Below are 24,211 nucleotides of genomic sequence, written 5' to 3'. Positions count from 1 at the left end.
GCCAGTAGCTATGAACTTAGCAAGTACCATGTTTCATCATTTCCACATTTTAACGTCTCTGGAATCAGGTTATCAGAATTGCAGGGTAATGTTTAATCTTGACAATATGTATATTTAATAGACTCTTTTATGCAGCATATGAAACAGTAGAATTTTAAATAATCCTATGTTTCTCTTTTAAAAAGATTTTGTGCATCCATCTTAAAAGATTCAGACATGAACTGATGTTTTCCACCAAAATTAGTACCCATGTTTCATTTCCACTGGAAGGCCTGGATCTTCAGCCATTTCTTGCTAAAGATAGTCCAGCTCAAATTGTTACCTATGATCTTCTGTCAGTCATTTGTCACCATGGAACTGCAAGTAGTAAGTATCCAAGTTTGACATATGTTTTTAGATTTTAAAGAAAAGAAACATCTGAATTGATCTCTTAAACAAGACCCGATTGAACAAAAGAAAAAAGTATAAAAGTAGATTTTTATTAATTATTTTATTTTGGTTATTAAAAACATGTCAGAAATTTTAGGAAATTGAATAATTTTACTCTGAAGTTTAAAATACTGGAAATTATGTTTTATGTAAAGATAAATAATAAGGACTTAAACATGATTATTTTTACACTGGGTTTTTAAGATTACGTTCTCTGTCCTGATTTTCATTTCCTCAAGTGGTGGTGGTAAGGGTATCTACTGGAAAGAATACGAAGATAGTTCTTGCTATATCTTTTTATTACTGAAATTATTTAAATTTTTTCTGCTTAAATTCAGGTGGACACTATATTGCCTACTGCCGAAACAATTTAAATAATCTCTGGTATGAATTTGATGACCAAAGTGTCACTGAAGTTTCAGAATCTACTGTACAAAATGCAGAAGCTTATGTTCTCTTCTACAGGTGAGGAAATAACTCTCCTGGATAGGCTGTTTTGACAAATATGACAGAACATCTCATGTTGAGGTTAACAGTGACTTCTAAGACTTTCAAAGTGGATTTCTGAGTAAAGATTAGAAATCGCTTTACTCTCATTTCATTATGTGAGTAAAAGTGAAAGGTTGCATGCAGAATGATCTTTTGTTAAGAGAATGGTAAGTCATTTAGTTGAAGGGCAAAGGAATATATTTTGTTTTAGAAAGACTGGTTTTAATTTTAAAAATTAGGCACTGACAGTAGGAATTTTCTCCTAACATAGCTAATAAAGGAGGTATTGGACTTCCCTGGTGGTCCAGTGGTTAAGACTCCGCGCTTCCAATGCAGAGGGCATGGGTTCAATCCCTGGTCAGGGAAGTTCTGCATGCCACGCGGCATGGCCAAAATAAAAATTAAAAGAAAACAAAAGGTATTAATATAAAAATAAATCCTTGGTACCTTTTAGTATCTTCTAAAAGATTGTAATAACTACTAAAACAGGAAAGCAGATTAACTGTTTAGATCTTATTAACAATCATTTGAATGTCTGTTCTATAGCAATAGTTATGTGGATACTAGTAGTTAAGATATAGTATCACCCCTAGAGTGTGTAATGTAGTGGGGGCAGGGTGGAACAAAGTATATTTCTCATGAATAATTTTCAAGACCTAACAAGATTCACAGTACAGTCCACCCTCCATATCCATTGGTTCCACATCCGAGGATTCAACCAACGGCATATTGAAAATATTGGGGGGGAAAGATTCCAGAAAGTTCCAAAAAGCAAAACTTAAAATTGCACACCAGTACTATCTACATACCACTTATGCTGTATTTACCAGTGTTTGCATAGCAGTTACATTTTTTAGGTATTATAAGTAATCTAGAGATGATTTAAAGTATATGAGAGGCTGTGCATAGCTTATATGCAAATGCTACGCCATTTTATATAAGGGACTTAAGCATCCACAGATTTTGGTATTTGCAAGGGTCCTGGAACCAATCCCCCAGGGATATAGAGGGATGACTGTGTTAATGTGTGTGCTAAGTCTAATAATAAGTGAGCGGAAAAATCCACTTACTAATCTAATGGAGTAAAATGCATATTGAATTTAATGAATCACTGTCCCTTAATAGGAAGAGCAGTGAAGAAGCACAAAAAGAGAGGCGGAGGATATCAAATTTGTTGAACATAATGGAACCAAGTCTCCTTCAGTTTTATATTTCTCGACAGTGGCTAAATAAATTTAAGACCTTTGCTGAACCTGGCCCTATTTCAAATAATGATTTTCTCTGTATTCATGGAGGTAAGAAACTCTGTAATGGAAAGTAGTGGCAGGGATTTGCTGTTAAATAATTTACAAATAGGGAAAGAGCCAAGAATTTTCCTCTTCCATTTATTTTCCATTTCCCCATCTACATTCCAACTTAAAGGTGTTTATTTTGCTATGGTTTCAGAAATTAGCTTTTTCTTCTAATTATAGGCAATCTGTAGCCTTTTCATAGAACAGATATTTACTGAGTACCTGTTCCAAACCCTGTGCTAGAGCCTGAAAGTACCAGAAACACTATTTCTATTTGCATAGCTTTAATTTCATAGTAAAGACAGATGCATAAACAGGTAATTATGGTGCAGTGAACACTTCTACTGCCCATCATTTTTCTCAGCTGAGAGACATGCAGCTCCAACTGTATCCGTGGCTCTTATCCCTTTTGTCTAAATGAATAGCTGGCTCTTTTCCTAACTATGAAAATGTACTCGGAGTTTAACAAAAAAACCTCATGCAGTTATTTGCTAAATGTAATTTATGCCTTTGTGACTGTGTTAGTGCTTGTTTCCATGACAACCTTAGTGTGACACCTTAATTAAATTTCATGGTTGAAGACTTGATATTCTCATTAATTAATTATTTTTGCAGTGAAACCACAAGAGATAGTAGAAATGTCCTATATTGGATTTAGAAATCTAAACCTTGAAAATATTTCTTTCTTTTTTCTTTTTTTGAAAATATTTCTGTATGTGAATTTTTCTCTTATTATTTCCCTACTTGAGCTAATAACTTAAGTCTCTTCCGGTTCCAAATCTCCCTATAATCCTTTTATGGCATTTATCTGTGCCTGCCTTTTATTATGGTTATTCATATAAATTCTTCATTTCTACTGCTAGCTCATAAGCTCCATGAAGGAAAGATTGTCTCTGATTTATCTCTGGCTTGCTCCAATACACAGTCAAGGCTTAGTAAAGATTTATGTAAGTTAAGTACTTGAACATCTTGGTTAACTTATTTTTCTCTATTTCAAGAAATACGTTCATCTTTAGGAACATATACTTAATTTTTAACCTTTTGGGGAGAGGTTTTAAGAATAATGATTGGAAAAAATGCCAGTGATTAATCAGTTAAAAGTAATATAACGGAATTCAAGAATGAGACAGACCCATTTAAACTTTTTTAGGTGTTCCTCCACGAAAAGCTAGTTATATTGAAGACCTGGTATTGATGCTGCCTCAGAACATTTGGGATAACCTATATAGCAGGTTTGTTTTTTTAAATCAGACAATATGGTATTGTGGAAATCAGTTTGTGAAATTCGTTAAAAGGAGATTGGATTATTTTGTATATGCTCCCTGTGCTGTGTGTTGCTTATGTGGAATATTCCCTTCTTCCTTCATTTATTCACTCTGAAGTGTGAGTAGAGAGACTTTTGTGGCTAGTGTGGCCCTAGTCTAGATAATTAATTCTAAGTTTTATGTTCTGATAATCTGTATCTCTAAAACTATGCCGTGACATTTTTCTTAAATATTTTTTCTTAAATATTGAAAATAATTCATTCTATGAATTCTTAGTGGCCAGGGTAAGCCTCCTTCTAATTAAAACTTGATTAAAACTGTGGCTCTGTATAACTTAAGATTTATACGTTGTATGCTAACTTTTGACAGCCACTTCTTTTACTTTATGTTGTTGCAACAAACATATTTTGTAACAAAAGTAGCTGTAAGGGAAAGTTGAAATACAGATGAATCAGTAAGTCAATAAACTGATAAAATCTGCGACCCTGAAAAACATAAAATCAGGCCCTTACGATAATTTGGTTTTTACATTTTACTAAAACTTGGACACATTTCCTAGAACATCAGCTTACTTCCAGATTATCATACTTATTAAATTCTTCATGCATTAGGTATGGAGGAGGACCAGCCGTCAACCATCTGTACATTTGTCACACTTGCCAGATTGAGGCGGAGAAAATTGAAAAAAGAAGAAAAATTGAATTGGAAATTTTTATTCGGGTAAAAAAATGATGCTTTTCAAATTATAAAAATGATCTAGAATAAAGATAAAGAACTGACAATTAGAGGAACGATGTTAGTGAAATTATTGGATGAAAGAGTTGTAATACATTTTAAGTCTCATGCGCTCATAACAGTGAGAGACCCCAGTCAGGTGACTATAGTTCTAGTGAGTTAAGTTCTTCTTTTGGGGGTTTTTGTTTTCATGGATTGGTAATAAATTTTGTTTTATGTATTGGCACTGGCAAGAAATCTCTTTATTGAAATGGTAAATTATAAGTTTCCTTAAGTTAGTGGTTTTTCTGAAAGCATCTACTCAGATTGCATTCTTTACTTCCACCCCTTTGTGAAATATAATATTGTTTGGGGGGACTCTCTATACTTATACCTAGTTCCCACAAAGTGAGTATGTTATGAGGCATTTCTTGATTGCAAGCAACAGAAAGTCTGATCACAGAATCAATAGGAAGAGCTGAATAATCAGGTTTTATTGGACAAAGACTAGTATAGTTCCATTTGTCTGGGTAGCAAGAAGTAAGTTTCTTCAAAGTGCTGCTGTCAGTAATACAGCTCCAACCATTTATTTATTAGTCGGGTTCCTAGTAGAGAATACTACTAGAGTTTGAGTCACCTGAGAGGCATGTTCATTGATATTTCTATTGAAATTATATTGTTGGAGGGATAATTCTATAAGGGAAGATTGAGATTCTTTAGTAAAAGAAGGGGAGAAGTTAATTGAGCAGATATTATAGATGAACAGTACATTCCATGTTGTGGCCACAGGCTTCTTTTCATAGATTTAGGGGTGTTTTGTGTGTGTGTGTGTGTGTGTGTGTGTGTGTGCCTTTGCCTAAAGTAAAGCGATTTTCACATACACAGGAAGATATTACAGGTGTGGATTGATTTACTGTGCTTGAGCCTCATTTGCTTTCTAAATATAAGGAGGCAAATTTTAGTTGAATAGTAGAAGTAGTTCATTCCATGAATGCTTAAATAAATGGCTAATGACTATATCCATTAGGGTTTTTTTTTTCATTATTTATTTATTTATTTAGCTGCGCTGGATCTTAGTTGCGGCACACAGGACCTTCATTGCCGCATGCAGGATCTTTAGCTGCGGCATATGAGCTCTTAGTTGCGGCATGCATGTGGGATCTAGTTCCCTGACCAGGGATTGAACCCGGCCCTGCTGTCTTGGGAGCATGGGTTCTTAACCACTGGACCACCAGGGAAGTCCCATACATTAGGGTTTGATCAACAGAAGTCATTCTAAGTATTTTGAGTAGAATAGGAATACAGGCAATGAAAGACTTAAATAACTACTAAAAAGACTGGGCAGTGAAAATCAAGAAGACCATAGCTGACTTTCAGGAAATCTGGAAGGCTGCCATACTGGAGGTAGGAGTGGGGACAGCAGCTCAGAGTGGGGTCTCAGAGCCCAGACAAGGTAAAGAAAGCTTCTGTGTAGTGGTGTGGGCCTGGTCAAGGATGTTGGAGCCCAGGCAATGTAACAGTGGATGCCCGTGTTGGCTGGAGATTGCTGTGTGAGGCGGCACAGCTTAGTGGTGGTGGTAAAATTGAGGGATTGATTCCATGTGTAGGATTGATCAGATAATATGAGTGTAATGAGAGCCAGATTTCTTACTGTCAGATAAGGGAGTTACAGATATTGAAAGAGAGGAAACTAAAATGGACTCTTTGTTCTTGGATTAAAATTGTAGGCATCTTTGTGAACTCACTGTGTTAGATACATATATACATATAGAGGTATAAATGTTTGTATATGTACACATATATAGAAATAAATGATGTACCTAAGTTAATTTCCTAACTCTGGCACTGAAAAGGCCTGGAAGCAGTAATAACTACAGTAGGATTGAGCCTACCTAGCTCTCTTCGGATCTTGGCTTCTAAACATCTTTCTCTAGTAAAAGGAACCAGCCCTCCTTGGAGAAATGGCTGCTTTCAGGGCTGGGGCAGGGGAATTACAAGATGAGCTTGGAATTTCTTACTGTTCCAGAAATTAAAGAAGTTTTTGAAGAATGATGGGGAAATGTCAAAAGTACACAGAAGCCAGCTTGAAGGGACTTTTACTTGCCAAATTTGGGACAATTTATGCTTCAAAATAAATTATAATGGTATTATAATGCATTAAACAAAATAGGAGATATTGTGTTCATACTGTTATAAATAAGTGAATAAATTGAAAGACTGATGCGGAATGGAATATTAACATAGTTCCAGCTTATTCCCCACAAAATACGTATTAATTTTGAAGAGAATAGACTAAGCAAGAAGAGTCTGGCACCAACTCAATGAAGTCATTAAAGTGAACATCAGTAGCAGTGGAATATATCAAAATCATGTGCTAGGACAGGATACAGTGAGAAGAACACAGCATCACTTGTTTGGTAGACAGTGCATAACCTGAGTTTCAAATGAGGAAAGCCAGGCAGACCCAAATTGGACATTTTATAAAACAACTGGCTTGTAACCTTCAAAATTGTCAAGATCGTGAAAGTCAAGACTGAGGAACTGTGCCACCTTAAAGGAAATATGAAGTTACATGCAACAAGTGATTCTTGCTTGTTTTTGATTTTTGTTTGTTTTTTCGGCCGAGCGGCATGTGGCATCCTAGTTCCCGGACAAGGGATCGAATCCACACCCCCTGCAATGGAAGCATGGAGTCTTAACCACTGGATCGCTAGGGAAGTCCCAACAAGTGATTCTGAACTGGATCTTCTGGCTATAAACAACATTATTGGATCAATTAGAAAAACTTGATGGAGTCTGAGGATTAGGTGCTAGTATTACATCGATGTTAATTTCCACATTTTTATCATTTGTGTTAAATGTGTAGGAAAAAGTCCTTGTGTGTTTAGTAACTTACTCTGAAATGGTCCAGGAAAAGAAAATTTCTTCGTATTGTACTGGAGTTTTCCTGTAAGTTTGAGATTGTTTCAAAGCTAAAAAGAAGTTTTTAATTGCACAAAGCTTCTGGAAATTACCTATGTTGCTTACTACTGGCAAGTCTCAGGAGAATGCTCAGAAACTTGATAGACTTGATAAGCCGCTAATCTCAGGACCCTGGTGGGTTATCCTGAGGATGCTGCTGTTAAAGATGTTAGCTGCCTGTGGCACCGAATGAGGGATTCTTGGGAAGATGCTTGGAAGTGGTGGCAAAAGCCTACTTGTGCCATCTGTGGAGGCCTCAGTCCTGCCACAACTGCCACCAGAGGACGTGGGGGAAGTTTTTCTTTCTCTTGTGCCTTCCATATATTGCATATATCATTGGCAGTGACTGATCTGGAGCACTACTGGCAAGCGGTCCTGGAAAATGAAATCTTATAGAAGAGAGTGTAAGAAGGAATGGAAATGATGCATTAACAGACAATAAATACAGTATAGTTTGCCCCCCTTGTCATATGCATTCATACGTCAGCAACAACAGTAGCAATAGTATCATGTTTCTGCCTAACATGATGCAGCTAGCTCATGTACCAATAGATGCAGCATTTATCCTTTCCCTAAACTTGGAAAACCCAAAGTCCCATCAGTCAGTGTATCCATTTCTGGATGATGATCATTCATATTTAGTTCAGTCAGTTTAGTCATAATCTCCCTTTTATATTCTGCAAGCTAAAGAATAAACGATAAGATTAACCACCAACAACATACCTTATATGAAATAGAGGAATGAAAGGAAATATAAATTGGTAATTTTTCACAAATTTAGAAATATTTACAAATATGTATTGGGTTGGCCAAAAAGTTCATTGGGTTAGTGAATACATTGTTCAATAAAATTCTTGGTGAAAATGAAAAAGGTGTCTTTTAGTTCTACTTAAAACCCAATGAACTTTTTGGCCAACCCAGTGCATGGGGGAAGGAAGAAGTATGTGTCTACAGCTTATAACTACCCATTCCATATTCTCTGTTTTCTCATCCAGCACTTCAGCTGTTTATTTACCTGATAAGGTAACCCAGACCTTCGTTCCTGAAGAGTCTGAGCTCTTTGTAGTCTTGCCTGTGTTAGATTTCTCTAGTTGGCTATGAGCTTTTAATCTGTGGATATGGAAATACTGAATGGTGCTTATAGTGGATTGAATGCTGGCCCCCCAAAAAGGTGTTTCCGTGTCCTAATCCCTGTGAATTGACTTTATAAAAAGGGTCTTTTTATATATAATTAAGGATCTTGAGACAAGATCAACCTGGATTATCTGAATGGACCCTAAGTCTAATGATAAGTGCCCTTATAAAGAGATGCACAGAGGAGAGATACACAGAGAGAAGAGGTGAAAGCCATATGAAGACAGAAGACAGAGATTGGAATATACACTCACAAAGCAGAAGGTTGAAGAGGCAAGGAACCGAATCTCCCCTTCTCCACAAGAAGCACGGTCATGCCTACACCTTGGTTTGGACTTCTGACCTCCAGAACTTTGAGAGAAAAAATAATCTGGTTTCAGCCACCAAGTTTGTGGTGATTTGCTATAGCCGCCCTCTGAAACTAATACAGTGGGTATAACCTGATTTTCAGACATAGTTCCCCTTGTTTCTGTTGTGTAGTAGTCATTTTATTCTACTTTTTATATAGCCCTACCCACTTTGTCTCTTGGTTCAGTGACATGAGGAACCCAAAATGGCCAGAGGAGTGTCTCATCTTCCAGTCCAGTAAAATCATTGTTGTGTCCCTTTGGAACCTAATACCTCTAAAGTAGTAGAGGCCAAGGTTGTGATAATTAGAAGCAAAAAAGCTTTTGTGTCAGTAGGTAGTAATAGATAAACTCTCCTACTTCCTTTACCTGGTACCTACTCTCATGTTTTCTGGTTGTGGGTAAAACAGCACCATAGGGTTGTTTCTAGTTTGAGGCATATACTGCATCCTATAGGATAGTACCAACCCCACGGTGTTTTGCCACCCGGGCACAAAAACAGTATTCAGTAGGCCAGCAACTTTTAGGTGATGCCATATGGTAAAGTCAGTGAATTCTATGGGTGTGAGCCCATTGCTTCATTTATTTTGTGTAAAATTAGTTACATAATCAGAGGTGATATGGGATATCATCTCAGGAAATGAGACATTCAGTAAGACCAACAACGGTGATACTGGAAGAAACACTATAGGTTAGGAAGGTAGGCCCAAATCCAGTTCTAAGCATTTGTAAATCATTTATCATCAAGGGGCTTGTATATATCCAGATTATATAAGATTATATAAAGAATTCGTACAACTCAAGAAGATAGATATTCCAATTTAAAAATAAGAAAATATTTTAATATACATTATCCTTAAGATATGAGTGATAAGCACATGAAAAGGTACACACTCTCAGCAGTCATCAGTAAAGTGCAAATTAAAGCCACAGTGAGATACCATTACATACTTCTTAGAATGGCTAAAATAAAGAAGTGGACAATATCAAGTTCTGACAAAAATGTTGGGCTTCCCTGGTGGCGCAGTGGTTGAGAGTCCGCCTGCCGATGCAGGGGACGCAGGTTCGTGCCCCGGTCTGGGAAGATCCCACATGCAGCGGAGTGGCTGGGCCCGTGAGCCATAGCCGCTGGGCCTGCGCGTCCGGAGCCTGCGCTCTGCAGCGGGAGAGGCCACAACAGTAAGAGGCCCGCATACCTCAAAAAAAAAAAAAAAAATGTAGAGCAACTAGAATTCTCATATAAACACTGTTGGTGGGCATGTGGTGTCACATGCCAGATGACAACCAGTTTGACAATTTCTTATAGGTTAAACAAACACTTAGCACATGACTCAGCAATCTCACTCCTAGGTATTTACTCCAGAGAATGAACACTTACGTCTGCAAAAACCTGTACACAAGTGTTCATGAGCAGAATTGCTCATAATTGCCCCAAACTGGAAATTGATGTCTATCAGGTGGCAAATGGATAAAAAGGCTGTGGTATACTACTAAGCATAAAAAAGGTAGAACTACTGATGCATGCAGCAATATGATGAATCTTAGGAACATTATGCCAAGTGAAAGGAACAAGACAAAAACGACTATGTAATGTCTAATTCCACTTATATGAAATATCTAAGAAAAAGATAGGGACTTCCCTGGTGGCACATTGGTAAGACTCTGTGCTCCTGATGCAGGGGGCCTGGGTTTGATCCCTGGTCAGGGAACTAGATCCCATGTGCATGCCGGAGCGAAGAGTTCACCTGCCACAACTAAGGAGCCTGCGAGCTGCAGCTAAGGAGCCCTTGAACCACAACGAAGACCCAGTGCAACCAAATTAATTAATTAATTAAAAAGAAAACAAACACAAAGTAGGTCAGTGGTTTCCTGGGGCTGAGAGGAAGTGATTGATTGTAAACTGGCACAGGGGAGTTTTGGGAGTGTCAGAAGTGTTTTAAACTGGATTGTGTTGGTGGCTGCACAGTTATAAACTTACTGAAAACCATTGAACTTTACACTAACACTGTGGATTGTACTTTAATGAAGCTGTTTTATAAAATGCAAGTCCATAATTATTCCATAACACTAGGGTTTTTTTTGTCTTATTCTACCACCACCCCTTTGAAAAAAAGAAAAAAAGCAATGTCTTAGTATAAAAAAATAACAGGACTTACATGGCGGTCCAGTGGTTAAGACTCTGAGCTCCCAATGCAGGCGGCCTGGGTTCCATCTCTAGTCAGGGAACTGGGATCCCGCATGCCACAAAAAAAATTAAAAAAAACAAAACAGAACACTAGAGTACAAAAATAGGTGCCCTTGCTAGACTGGAAATTAAGTGGAGTTTCTGAAAAATTGAGAAAGCAGATAGGATCAGTTTGAAGAAGCAGACCAATGTCATGGGAAATGACCACACAGGCTTTAAGCTTGGAAGCGGCAGATACTAATAGTGATTTCAGCACTCTGCCCCCTTCATTGTACTAAGCAGCAAGCACGAAGGTGTCTGCTTGGATTGAGCAGTGAATGTGGACCCTTGGGTTGGTTAAAGAAGGCGTTAACCTTAGATAGCTTGTAATACCTAGAAAGAATTGTGTCTTCCTAAGTTATGCCTTAAAATAAATGATTGATTCTCAGAGAGATGCATAAGGATATTGTATCCTAAAAACAAAACAAAACTCAATAGATGGGTTGACTGAATGGCAGAATAAATACTGCTGGAGAGCATATTAGTGTACTGAAAGATCTAGTGAAGGGTTTCTCCTAAAATGAAGCACAAGGATAAACAGGTGGAAAACAAAACTTTTGACACGTTGGGTAGATACAGAATCCAATGTTTTTCTAATAGGTATTTTAGAAGAGAGTAGAGAGGTGGAACTCCTTTGAGAGCAACAGTTTAATTTCTGAGAACTAGAGAGAAACAGATGCCTTTAAATAACTGGGGTGATTATACTTAACTCAATTTTCAAAAGCCCCCACCTAGACACATAAGGAAGAAATGTCCTAATGCCAAAGAGAAAGTCCTGAAAGTGTCCAAACCTGGTAATGCTGTGAATGAAACGGATTCATCTGACAGAATCAGTCTAACGTTACATTTCAGAAATCTCAGTTCTCTAAGGATAAGTTGTACATCACAGGAAGTCCAAACTTTAATTCTTTACCTGGAGACAAACATGCCTTGATTTCATCAGAGGCAATCACAACATTATTCATTATCTTTCATTGTTCTGTGGAAGCAGCTACCTTGTGTCCCAGAAGGATCCTTGCTCTCAAAGAGCTTACATTTAGGGTTTCCCTGGTGGCACAGTGGTTAAGAATCCGCCCACCAATGCAAGGGACACAGGTTCAAGTCCTGGTCCGGGAAGATCCCACATGCTGCGGAGCAACTAAGCCCTGTGCGCCACAACTACTGAGCCTGCGCTCTAGAGCCCGCAAGCCACAATTACCGAAGCCCGCGTGCCTAGAGCCTGTGCTCCACAACAAGAGAAGCCACCACGATGAGAAGCCCGTGCACCGCAACGAAGAGTAGCCCCCGCTCGCCACAACTAGAGAAAGCCCACGCGCAGCAATGAAGACCCAGTGCAGCCAAAAATAAATAAAATAAATTAAAAAAAAAAAAGAGCTTACATTTAATAAATAACAAATACATTATATATCAAAAGGTAATGAGTTCTATGGTGAAGGAAGATATCTAACAGGATAAGAGGATCAGGAGTATAGTGATGAGGGGAGGAGTCAGGTGCAGTTATAAACAGTGTGATCAAGATCGGCCTCGTTGGGCTTCCCTGGTGGCGCAGTGGTTGAGAGTCCGCCTGCCGATGCAGGGGACACGGGTTCATGCCCCGGTCCGGGAAGACCCCACATGCCGCGGAGCGGCTGGGCCCGTGAGCCATGGCCGCTGAGCCTGCGTGTCTGGAGCCTGTGCTCCGCAACAGGAGAGGCCGCAACGGTGAGAGGCCCGCATACCACAAAAAAAAAAAAAAAAAAAAAAAGATCGGCCTCATTGAAAAGGTGACATTTAAGCAAAGACTTGAAGGAGGTGAGGGAGATATTCAAATATCTGTAAAAAGAAGGGATGCCCATGCAAAGGCTTTGAGAGACAGGAATGTATCTGCTTGATTTTGGGAGTAACAGAGAGGTTTGTTTGTGTGACCACAAGTGAATAAATGAGGAGGAAAGTACTAGAAGATGAAGTCAAATCATGGGGCCAGATCATAGAGGTACTTCTGAGCTATTATTATAAGGATCTCTGAGGACAGTGGCAGGGTTTGGATTAGATCTGATCATAGGGGAGAAATGAGCTGAACTTCACTGTTTTTGTCCACAGGTAGTATGTACCGCGGGCATTTAGTTACCCAGCATGAGATATCTGCAGGAGTCTCACTGTCTTTTCACACTATTACAATTAGATAATTTTCAAATACCCTTCATTTTCTTCAGGCTCTGTTGCTGTTCCTCTCTTTTTTTTTTTTTTAATTTATTTATTTAATTTTTGGCTGCATTGGGTCTTCATTGCTGCACGGGCTTTTCTCTAGTTGCGGCAAGCGGGGGCTACTCTTTGTTGCGGTGCACAGGCTCTAGGCACACGGGTTTAAGTAGTTGTGGCGCACAGGCTTAGTTGCTCCGTGGCATGTGGGATCTTCCCGGACCAGGGCTCGAACCCGTGTCCCCTGCATTGGCAGGCGGATTCTTAACCACTGCACCACCAGGGAAGCTCCTGTTCCCCCTCTTTCTATGCCAGTTTTTCTGTCAGTTTGGTTTTTGGTTTCGTCTTGTTTTGTTGGTTTTTTTTTTTCTTTTGGTTTTTTGTTTGTTTTGTTTTGGCTGAGCTGCGTGGCTTGCGGGATCTCAGTTCCCCGACCAGGGATTGAAGCCGGGCCAGGGCAGTGAAAGCCCGGAATCCTAACCACTAGACCACTGGGGAACTCCCAAATTCGTTTTTTTAATTGAAAGTCGTAGAAGTCAGATTGGCTAACTTAAGCAAAAAAAGAAATTTATTGAAAAGAAAATTTGAATAACCAGACCTCCAGAAATTCAGGAACCAAGTTATTCCTGTATAGCTAACAAAATTGACGTTGGAATGACTCCGTTCCAATCATTAGGTTACTCCTCTGAAGATTTCCATTTCTAGTAGTTTTGCCTAGTTTGAGTCATATACCCATTTCTTGGGCCTTGGGACTAGAGGAGGAAGTGGAACGTCTTCAAGGACTGTCCCACCACTTTTGAGAATTTATCCTATATATATATATATGTTGTTGTTGTTTTTTGTTTGTTTGTTTTGTTTTTTTTGTTGTTGTTGTTTTTTAAAATATTTATTTATTTATCTTTGGCTGCATTGGGTCTTCGTTGCTGTGCCTGGGCTTTCTCTATTTGTGGCAAGCGGGGGCCATTCTTCATTGTAGTGGCTTCTCTCGTTGCGAAGTACGGGCTCTAGGCACGCGGGCTTCAGTAGTTGTGGCTCGCGGGCTTCAGTAGTTGTGGCTCACGGGCTCTAGAGCGCAGGCTCAGTAGTTGGGGCACACGGGCTCAGCTGCTCCATGGCATGTGGGATCTTCCCTGACCATGGATCGAACCCGTGTCCCCTGCATTGGCAGGCGGATTCTTAACCACTGCGCCACCAGGGAAGTCCTATATATATGTTTATTGTCTATGAAATAACACGTACAGAACTTTTCGTTTCAACATTCTGTTTGTAATAGCAACATGTCTACCAGTATCTTAAGTGAATGGAAGTAAGATGTAGACAGTGGGTATGGTATGTTTAAATAAGATTTACACATCAGATTTTTAATAAATATGTGGAGTATTTATTGCCTTGAAGACTTTATCTTGACCATTTTCACTTATCCAATCATTATGCCCCTTTTGTGTGTACTTGATAAACTTTGAGATATAACCTAGAATGTTTATTAGGTGTTACCATGTATCCTAGTATTAAGTTAACTTAGCATCAATGTAAGTCACATTCTTTGTGTGTGAGGAATTGGCCTTATCAGATGCTGAAGTAGAATGGTTGTATTGTTCTGCTACAAAGCAAATTCTAGATTTTAGATGACTAATTTTTTTCCCTCTATAGCTCAACAGAGCATTCCAAGAGGAGGATTCTCCAGCTACTTTTTATTGCATCAGTATGCAGTGGTTTAGAGAATGGGAAAGTTTTGTGAAGGGTAAGGATGGAGGTAAGTGTTTAACTGAAAGACGAAATTCTTTGTAGATTTTTTTGTTTCTTTAACAAATGTTTTTTGAATATCTACATGCACTTGGGATTATACTACTGAACAAGAGAGAAAAAAACGTACACTCTAGTTCATATGTTGGTTATTTTTAACTTTTTAAAAACTTTCATGGATTATAGCATATTCATAGCAGATATAAAAGAAATGAATAAAAATTAGTCTGTGATCTTAACATTGAAAAATTAAAAAAAAATATCCTTCCAACAATAAGATTGGTTAAACCATAGTTTATGCATTACAATGGGATACTATGTGGACTTTAAAAATTATTTGTGTAACAGTGTTTAAAATTTAAAAATAAGATGTTCTTGATATATGAAAAAGGTTATAATGCAGTATGCATAGTTGGAACCTTTTGTTTAAAAAAAGAAAAAGGCAAACATATGCAAAGGCAGAAAGACCTCAAAGGTACTAGAACAGTTTGCCTGTCTTTCTGTAGTAGGATAACAGTATCTTTTTCCTTCTTGTGCCTTTTTGATTTTTTAAACAGTTTTTGATAATGAACATGCACTGTACTTTTGTATCCAGGGGGAAAACAAGGTTTCTTTCCTTAAATTAAAAAAAGGATGCACTTTGGGAATTCGCTGGCAGTCCAATGGTTAGGATTCCGCACTTTCACTGCTGAGGGCCTCGGTTCAGTCCCTGGTCGGGGAACTAAGATCCTATAAGCCACAGGGCGCAGCTTTTAAAAAAAAAAGATGCATTTTAACATTTCATTTTATCATGCTTTTATTTTTAGTTTAATGGCAGTCTAAAACCAAGAATTGCATTTCTTTTTAAATTACAAAGAATTGTTCTTTTGTAGCATTAAAAGTGCATTTTAACCTGTAATCCCCAAATGGATACTTAAGAAATCATTTTTATTAAATTTTGGATGGTAGTGAGAGAACTTCTCTCAGCTTCTTTTCTGGTTCCATTTTGGGGGAATTAAGACCCCAAAAAGGAAGAAGCTCAGAAGAAGACAGTTAAAACTGACTATAATAATCTGACTAAAAAATAATCTGATTATACAGTTATATCCTTCATTAATTCAGGCATAGAAATATGCAGTTCTTTGGAACATTTATACATTTTGATTATTTGTTTTTCCTTTTGACTTAGATCCTCCAGGTCCTATCGATAACACGAAAATTGCAGTCACCAAATGTGGCAATGTGATACTCAGGCAAGGTAAGTTTGACTAATACTATTAAGCCTTTACTTGTTAGTAATTTGGCACACTGTTAAGAATATATCATCACTAGCCATCTATACCACCTTTATATCCAGCTCAATGATGTAATTCATACATGAATTAGGACAAATAGTGGAAAAATTGCCAATGTTTAATTTTTATCTGAAGAAAGATTTTAAGGCTGTTAATAGGAGGCAGGAAAAAGGATCTCTAACTTTTTAAGACAGACCATAAAGTTGCAACTTGTAACAGTATGGACCGGTAATCTGAAGATTCATGTTCCAAAAGTTCTCAATTATTCCTAGAGTGTTCATGCTGGGGGTACATTATGAAAGTTTTTGCAGTATGAATATGTAGGTTTGTAAATATTATTCTTTCTCTATATACTTAATTTTAGGAGCAGATTCTGGTCAGATTTCTGAAGAAACATGGAATTTTCTACAGTCTATATATGGTGGAGGGCCAGAAGTTATCCTAAGACCTCCGGTTGTTCATGTTGATCCTGATGCAGTACAAGCAGAAGAAAAAATTGAAGTAGAAACTCGGTCTTTGTAATTTTGAGGATATAGAGAGTTCTAATGAGAAATCATTTTCACTTCTGCTGACATGTTCCCATGCAAAAACATTCCTAAAAGCATGTTTATTTTCTTGATTTTTAACATTTTATCTTTCATTCCTTCTTACTGGGCATTATGGAAGAATGTGTCAAAATGTATAATATTCTACAGGTTGGTATATTTAATGCTAGATAACTTATCATAAAGTCTTTCAGTGTAATATTTTTGAAAAAAGAAGGAATAATTGTGATCATTTGGTAATCAGTAGGTTATCTTTGATCTTTATACTACATGTAAATCCATAGTATCCTTTGTAGCTTTGTAAATACTTTTGCTTTGAAAACTTTTCCATTACCCTAAGCCACCATAATTCTGACCAATCTTTTCAGTTCCCCAAAAACCTAATTTAATTGTATAGTTTTGACATGGCTTCATATAATAAAGAGCCTATTTTAAATGGAGAGTAGTAGTCAGAAAAATGTTGTTAATCTCCTAAAGCTCAGGAAACTGTTAGGGTGTCACGCCTTTTGCACTGCAGCATATAAACTAGCATATTAATATTTACAAAATGTCTTTTTGAGTGTATCAATGGTGTATTTAGTCTGAGTGGAATTTGTGTCAACAGATATTAGTAATTTATTGCCTCTTACACTGTAAAATGTTAAATTTCAGTTCCTATAACCCTGAATAGTATTCATTAATATCAGTAAAAAACTTAGGGTTAGTTTTAGGGCACTTTTTATTTTGAGAGCATGGAGTACAGAATGTGTCAATGAGGTTGTTGAGAAAGCTGAAGCCTCTTGCAAAATGATTTTTTAAATGAAATGCATAAAGTCTTTTTGAATAATATAATATGCACTGCTATTTGCTTGATTATGTGATGTCAAAAGTTTAACTATATTCCAAGTACAAAAACAAACTGGATTACTTTGAGAATGTTGAATAGCATTCACAATGGCTTTGTTTTGGTTTGGGGCAGCCGCCACCTGCTGAAACAGTGTTATTAAAATTAGTTCAATAAAAATGATTTAAAAATGTAGAACTTGGATGTATTTATTTGATAGATATTAAGGGTGAAGGGTATAAAGTTTGTTAATGTTAATGTCTTGTTATTTCTTAATCAGAAGTATGCAAAATAAGAAGTCATTTGGTGTAGTATTTAAAGTTTTGGTATTTAGTGAAATGAAATAATCAGCCGTTAGAATCTATTTGAATTAAAAAAAAATAGTTTTTAGTTTTCTTCTTTCTCATGATTATGCTATAATCCTCTTCAAGGATTGAATGATATTACTGATCTGTCTTGTATCACCAGAGATCAGTGTAATGCCTGGCATTTAGGAGATAATCAAAAAAGATTCATTTTTAATAGTGCTTGCCATTTATTACATATTTATGATGTTTCAGCCACTCAACTAAGGGCATTACTTATATATATATATATATTAATAAATTTATTTATTTAGTTAGTTTAGGCTATGCTGGGTCTTTGCTGCTGTGCGCAGGCTTTCTCTAGTTGCGGTGAGTGGGGGCTACCCTTTGTTGCAGTGTGCAGGTTTCTCATTGCAGTGGCTTCTCTTTGTTGTGGAGCACAGGCTCTAGGCATGCGGGCTTCAGTAGTTGTGGCACACGGGCTCAATAGTTGTGGCTCGCGGGCTCTAGTGCACAGGTTCTGTAGTTGTGGCGCACGGGCTTAGTTGCTCTGCGGCATGTGGGATCTTCCCAGACCAGGGCTTGAACCCGTGTCCCCTGCATTGGCGGGCAGATTCTTAACCACTGCACCACCAGGGAAGTCCCGCATTACTTATATTTAATCCCAATTACAACCCTATGACTTAGGTCAGGTGGTTTGCCCAAAGTTGTACAGCAAAGAAGTAGCAGATATGGGACTCCAACTAAAGTCATTGCAACTTTATACCACTGTTCTTATTCACCATATTTTCTCCCACTGAATTATTTTAAAACAGATTATAGTATTACTATTAGATTCATTAATAGCATCTGTCATTGGGATATATAATATGGTAAAGAATACTGGTCTTGGACTTCGCTGGTGGTCCAGTGCTTAAGACTCCGTGCTCCTACTGGGGCATGGGTTCGATCCCTGGTTGGGGAAGTTCCGCATGTCGTGCAGGGCAGCCAAAAAAAAAAAAGAACACTGGTCTCTAAAGGTTTATATAATTTTTTTTACATTATAATCATCAAAATACATAACAAAATAGTACGTAAAGGATTATTAGCAGTCCCATAGACTCTCAGCTGAAAGTTAGCGTATGTGTTAACAGGTGTCAAATAAAAGATATGGTTTATCTGAGGATGATTTTCTTGGAAATACTTAAGCTGAGAAATAGGAGAATTGCAGTTAAGGGATAGTGAGAGCCTACAATATTTTAAGAATACTACATTGATTTATAACATGAAGGTGATTAGTTTTTGGACTCTGGAGTCAGTTTGCTTCTGTTCAAATCCTAGTAGATAAGTCATCTTCCAGCTATGAGTTGGAACAGCACTCAGAGTTCTCTATCTCCAGTTTTTTTCATCTCTTAAACGAGAATGTTTCAGGTTGGGTTTTCCAGGACGCAGACACTGAGATGGAGTTAGAAGTACAAATGATTCTTGGGAAGTAACATCAGTGAAAGAAAACGGGAGGAAGCAGGAGTTATCAGAACATAATGCTGACCTGACAGAGTTTCTGCCAGCTCCGTGGAAAGATCTGGAGCTAAGGTTGTCCATTAGAGAAGTCTTGCATTGGGCAGAAATGGGTGGGCTCTTGTACTGTCACAGACTAGTGGCTACCTGGAAAAGAGAGTGACCTCATATTGACACTGCAGGGACTAATAGCAAGATGCTATCAGCCAAGCACTCTCCTCTCATCTGGGTAATGAGTGCTTTCTTGAAGAGTGGTCTGAAAATCTGTGTGTATGCCATACTTGATCATAAGATTATGATAGTTATGTGTATTGTTATATATATTATACTTAACATAATTTGGCACTTGATGATGGAGTCCCTTATTCTCTTTCTCCTTTTCAAAATGTGTAACTTTTAAGGACACATCTTTGTAAGAGGGCCGCCAAAAATATTTAATCTGAATCTAATCATGAGGCGGGAGGGAATTGTGATAATTGTTTAAAAAAGGCACATTATACAGAACAGCTTTCCTGGACTCTTAAAAAAATAAGTGTTATGAAAGACAAAAAAAGACTGATGAAGTTTAAGAGAACATGACAACAAAATGTAATGTGTGATCCTGGATTGGAGGTAATAATTTATAAGGAGTGATATTGGGACAGTTGGGGAAATTTGGATAGGGAGTATATATTACATAATAGTAATGTATCAATGTTAAATTTCTTGAGTGTGATAACTACTGTAGTAATGTGAGGGAATGACCCTGGTAGGAAATACATGGTAAAGTTTTTAGGGTTAAAGTCATGCTGTATGAAATAAACATGCGTGAGAGATAAAGCAGGGAGAGAGAGTGCAAAGAGGTGGCAAGTGTTAATAATTGGTGAATCAAATCAAAACCACAATGACATGTCACCTCACACCTGTCACAATGGCTATCATTAAAAAGAACACAAATAACAAATGTTGGCCAGGATGTGGAGAAAAGGGAACGCTTGTACACTCTTGGTGGGAATGTAAATTGGTGCAGCCACTGTGGAAAACAGTATGGAGGTTTCTCAAAAAACTGAAAATAGAACTACCATATGACCCAGCAGTTCCATTCCTGGGTGTATATCCAAAAAATATAAAAACACGAATTCAAAAAGATACATGCACCCCAATGTTCATAACAGCATTATTTATAATTGCCAAGACATGGAATCAACCTAAGTGTCCATCTGCAGATGAATGGATAAACAAGATGTGAAATGTGTATATATATATATATATATATATATATATATATATATATATACACTCAGCCATAAAAAGAATGAAATGTTATCATTTGCAGCAACATGGATGGACTTGGAGGGTATTAGGCTAAGTGAAATAAGAAAGAGAAAGACAAATACTGTATGATATCACTTATATGTGGAATCTAAAAAATACAACAAACTAGGGAATATAACAAAAGAGAAGCCGACTCAGATACAGAGAACAAACTAGCGGTTACAAGTCGGTAGAGGGAAGGGGTGAGGGGCAATACAGGGCGAGGGGATTAAGAGATGCAGACTATTAGGTATAAAATAAGCTATGAGAGTATATTGTACAGCACAGGGAATATAGTTAATATGTTAAAATAACTATAAATGGAGTACAACCTTTAAAAATTGTGAATCACTGTATTGTACACCTGTAACATATAATGTTATACATCAACTGTACTTTGATTTTTAAAAAGGTTAAGTAAAAAAATAATTGCCGAATATAGGGGTTCACCCTATTCTTGGAACTTCCAATAGGTTTGAAATTTTTCAAAATAAAAAGGGCATTTCCTGGCAGTCCAGTGGTTAGGACTGCACTTCCAGTGCAGGGGGCATAGGTTCAATCCCTGGTCAGGGAACTAAGATCCCACGTACCGTAAGGCCAAAAAAAAAAAAAAAACTTGGGGTCAAAAAGCAGTTGTTACCAACCCTACCCCCCAATTTAAAAAATTTAATCTCCCTTGATCCTGACAATGACTCCATTGCTCAGAAAGGTTATGATTCTGCATTGCAAGATTATGGATTCGGGTTAATTAAGAAGTATATACTCTGATACTCATATATCCTGAACTATTACTAAACTGCTTGCAGTTTTAGAATGTAGTTTAAGAAGACATAGAATTTCAGAACCATTTAGAATCACTGAACTTAAAAAGTGAAGATGGGAAGACTAACAATATCTATATACCTTTACATGGTAATCATAAGATACTTATTTTTGCATCAATTTAGTTCCCAGAGTTTAGTGACATCTTTAGTGATCATTTGTCAATTCGTCAGGATAACATACTACCATACCAGCTCTTCCAAACCTTGCCTTTCCCTTGGTTGCAGTAAATAATCTTACCCCTCTTTTGTTAAGATTGAGGAGGCATAAGCTTCTTTGTCTTCTGTTGCCACCTCTTAATATTTGGCATCTTTCTGCATTAGAGAAAGGAGAAGCCCTTCTGTTTCCTTCTCTGACTTCCTGTCTTCACCCATGAATTTATTTATTCATTCAGGGTACTTTTCATGCCCTTTCACTTCCCTCAGTACATTGTTTTTTAATTAAAAAAATTTTTAATTGAAGTATAGTTGAGGTACAACATTATGTAAGTTACAGGTGTACAATATAGTGATTCACAATTCTTAAAGGTTATACTCCATTTATAGTTATTACAAAATATTGGCTATATTCGCCATGTTGTACAATATATCCTTGTAGCTTATTTTATACCTAATAATTTGCACCTCTTAATCCCTGACCCTTATATCGCCCCCACTTCCCTCTACCCACTGGTAAGCACTAGTTCTCTGTATCTGTGAGTCTGCTTCTCTTTTGTTATATTCATTAGTTTGTTGTATTTTTAAGATTCCACACATAAGTGATATCATACAGTATTTGTATTTTTCTGTCTGACTATTTCACTGAGCCTAATACCCTCCAAGTCCGTCCATGTTGCTGCAAATGGCAACATTTCATTCTTTTTTATGGCTGGAGTGGTAATCCATTGTAATACACCTCAGTACATTTTAAAATTAAGTATCGGGACTTCCCTGACGGTCCAGTGGTTAGGACTCAGCGCTTTCACTGCAGGGGGCAAGGGTTTGATCCCTGGTCGGGGACCAAGATGCCACATGCACCACATCATGGCCAAAAACAAAACAAACAAATTTAAGTATCCACACCATAGACTTTCTCAAACTTCCCCTTTTCACTTGCACCTTCCCCTGCCTTCACTCTTGCTAAATTTTCCCTTATTGGGAGGGAGAAGATGAGGGAAGTTAGTATTTCCTAGACCAATTTGCTACACCATATATATTTTTTTATTGAGGTATAGTTGATTTACAATGTTGTGTTAGTTTCTGGTGTACAGCAAAGTGATTCAGTTACACATACATATATCGATATATCTATTTTTTTCAGATTCTTTTCCCTTATAGGTTATTACAAAATAATTGAGTATAGTTCCCTGTGTTATACAGTAGTTCCCTGTTGGTTACCTATTTTATATATAGTAGTGTGCATATGTTAAACTCCTAATTTTCCCTCCCTCCACCCTTCCCCCCTGGTAACCATAAGTTCGTTCTCTAAGTCTGTGGGTTTCTTTCTGTTTTGTAAATAAGTTCATTTGTATCATTTTTTTAAGATTCTGCATATAAGTGATAGATGATATATGTCTTTGTCTGACTTAACTTCACTTAGTATGATAATCTCCAGGTCCATCCATGTTGCTGCAAATGGCATTATTTCATTCTTTTTAATGGCTGAGTAATATTCCATTGTATATTGGAATTTCTTTATCCATTCACATATTGATGGACATTTAGGCTGCTTCTATGTCTTGGCTATTGTAAACAGCACTGCAATGAACACTGGGGTGCATGAACACTGGGGTGCATGTATCCTTTCGAACAATGTTTTTCTCCAGATATATGCCCAGGAGTGGGATTTCTGGATCATACGGTAGCTGTTTAGTTTTTGAAGGAACCTCCATACTGTTCTCCGTAGTGGCTGCACCAGTGTACATTCCCTCCAACGGTGTAGGAGAGCTGCCTTTTCTTCACACCCTCTCCAGCATTTATTTTTGTAGATTTTTATTTTATTTTCGGCTGCGTTGGGTCTTTGTTGCTGCGCGTGAGCTTTTCTCTATTTGCAGCAAGTGGGGGCCACTCTTCGTTGTGGTGCGCAGGCTTCTCATTGTGGTGGCTCCTCTTGTTGCAAAGCACGGGCTCTAGGCATGCGGGCTTCAGTAGTTGTGGCACACAGGCTCAGTAGTTGTGGCTCGTGGGCTCTAGAGCGCAGGCTCAGTAGTTGTGGCGCACGGGCTTAGTTGCTCCGAGGCATGTGGGATCTTCCCAGACCAGGGCTCAAACCCGTGTCCCCTGCATTGGCAGGCGGATTCTTAACCACTGCACCACCAAGGAAGCCCTGTTGTAGACTTTTTGATGATAGCCATTCTGACTGGTGTGAGGTGGTATCTCATAGTTTTGATTTGCATTGCTCTAAATAATTAGCGATGTTGAGCATCTTTTCATGTGCCTCTTGGTCATCTGTATGTCTTCTTCAGAGACATGTCTTTTTAGGTCTTCTGCCCATTTTTTTATTGGGTTGTTTGCTTTTTTGATATTGAGCTGCATGAGCTGTTTGTAAATTTTGGAGATTAATCCCTTGTCAGTCAGGTTGTTTGCAAATATTTTCTCCCATTCCGTGGGTTGTCTTTTCTTTTTGTTTATGGTTTCCTTTGCTGTGCAAAAGCTTTTGAGTTTAAGTAGGTCCTATTTGTTTATTTTTGTTTTTATTTCCATTACTCTAGGTGACGGATTGAAAAGATATTCATGAGATTTATGTCAAAGAGTGTTCTGCCTGGGACTTCCCTGGTGGCACAGTGGATAAGAATCTGCCTGCCAGTGCAGGGGACATGGGTTTGAGCCCTGGTCCGGGAAGATCCCACATGCCACGGAGCAACTAAGCCTGTGTGCCACAACTACTGAGCCTGCGCT

At 37.8% G+C, this 24,211-nt stretch overlaps 1 protein-coding gene across 4 annotated transcripts in view; it reads left to right on the top strand.

Annotated features, from left to right (window-relative positions):
• The window catches only part of USP33 (ubiquitin specific peptidase 33), a 64,539-nt gene extending 46,926 nt beyond the window's left edge, over positions 1 to 17,613 (top strand). For 2 of the 4 annotated variants that reach the window (XM_065896161.1, XM_065896153.1), the window contains exons 16-21: positions 186 to 366; positions 3,361 to 3,442; positions 4,087 to 4,195; positions 14,684 to 14,786; positions 15,945 to 16,013; positions 16,415 to 16,572. In XM_065896161.1, the coding sequence (XP_065752233.1) occupies positions 186 to 366; positions 3,361 to 3,442; positions 4,087 to 4,195; positions 14,684 to 14,786; positions 15,945 to 16,013; positions 16,415 to 16,572 (702 nt within the window). Of the gene's footprint in view, positions 1 to 185; positions 367 to 767; positions 895 to 2,043; positions 2,214 to 3,360; positions 3,443 to 4,086; positions 4,196 to 14,683; positions 14,787 to 15,944; positions 16,014 to 16,414 lie in introns of all 4 variants that reach the window. The other 2 variants (XM_065896138.1, XM_065896145.1) reach the window with 2 other exon arrangements.
• Positions 17,614 to 24,211: the final 6,598 nt, after the last annotated feature.

This window comes from Phocoena phocoena, chromosome 1, assembly GCF_963924675.1.
Source record: "Phocoena phocoena chromosome 1, mPhoPho1.1, whole genome shotgun sequence".
NCBI lineage: Eukaryota > Metazoa > Chordata > Mammalia > Artiodactyla > Phocoenidae > Phocoena > Phocoena phocoena.
Note: the sequence above shows the minus strand (reverse complement) of the source record. Positions and strands in the feature narration are given on the sequence as shown.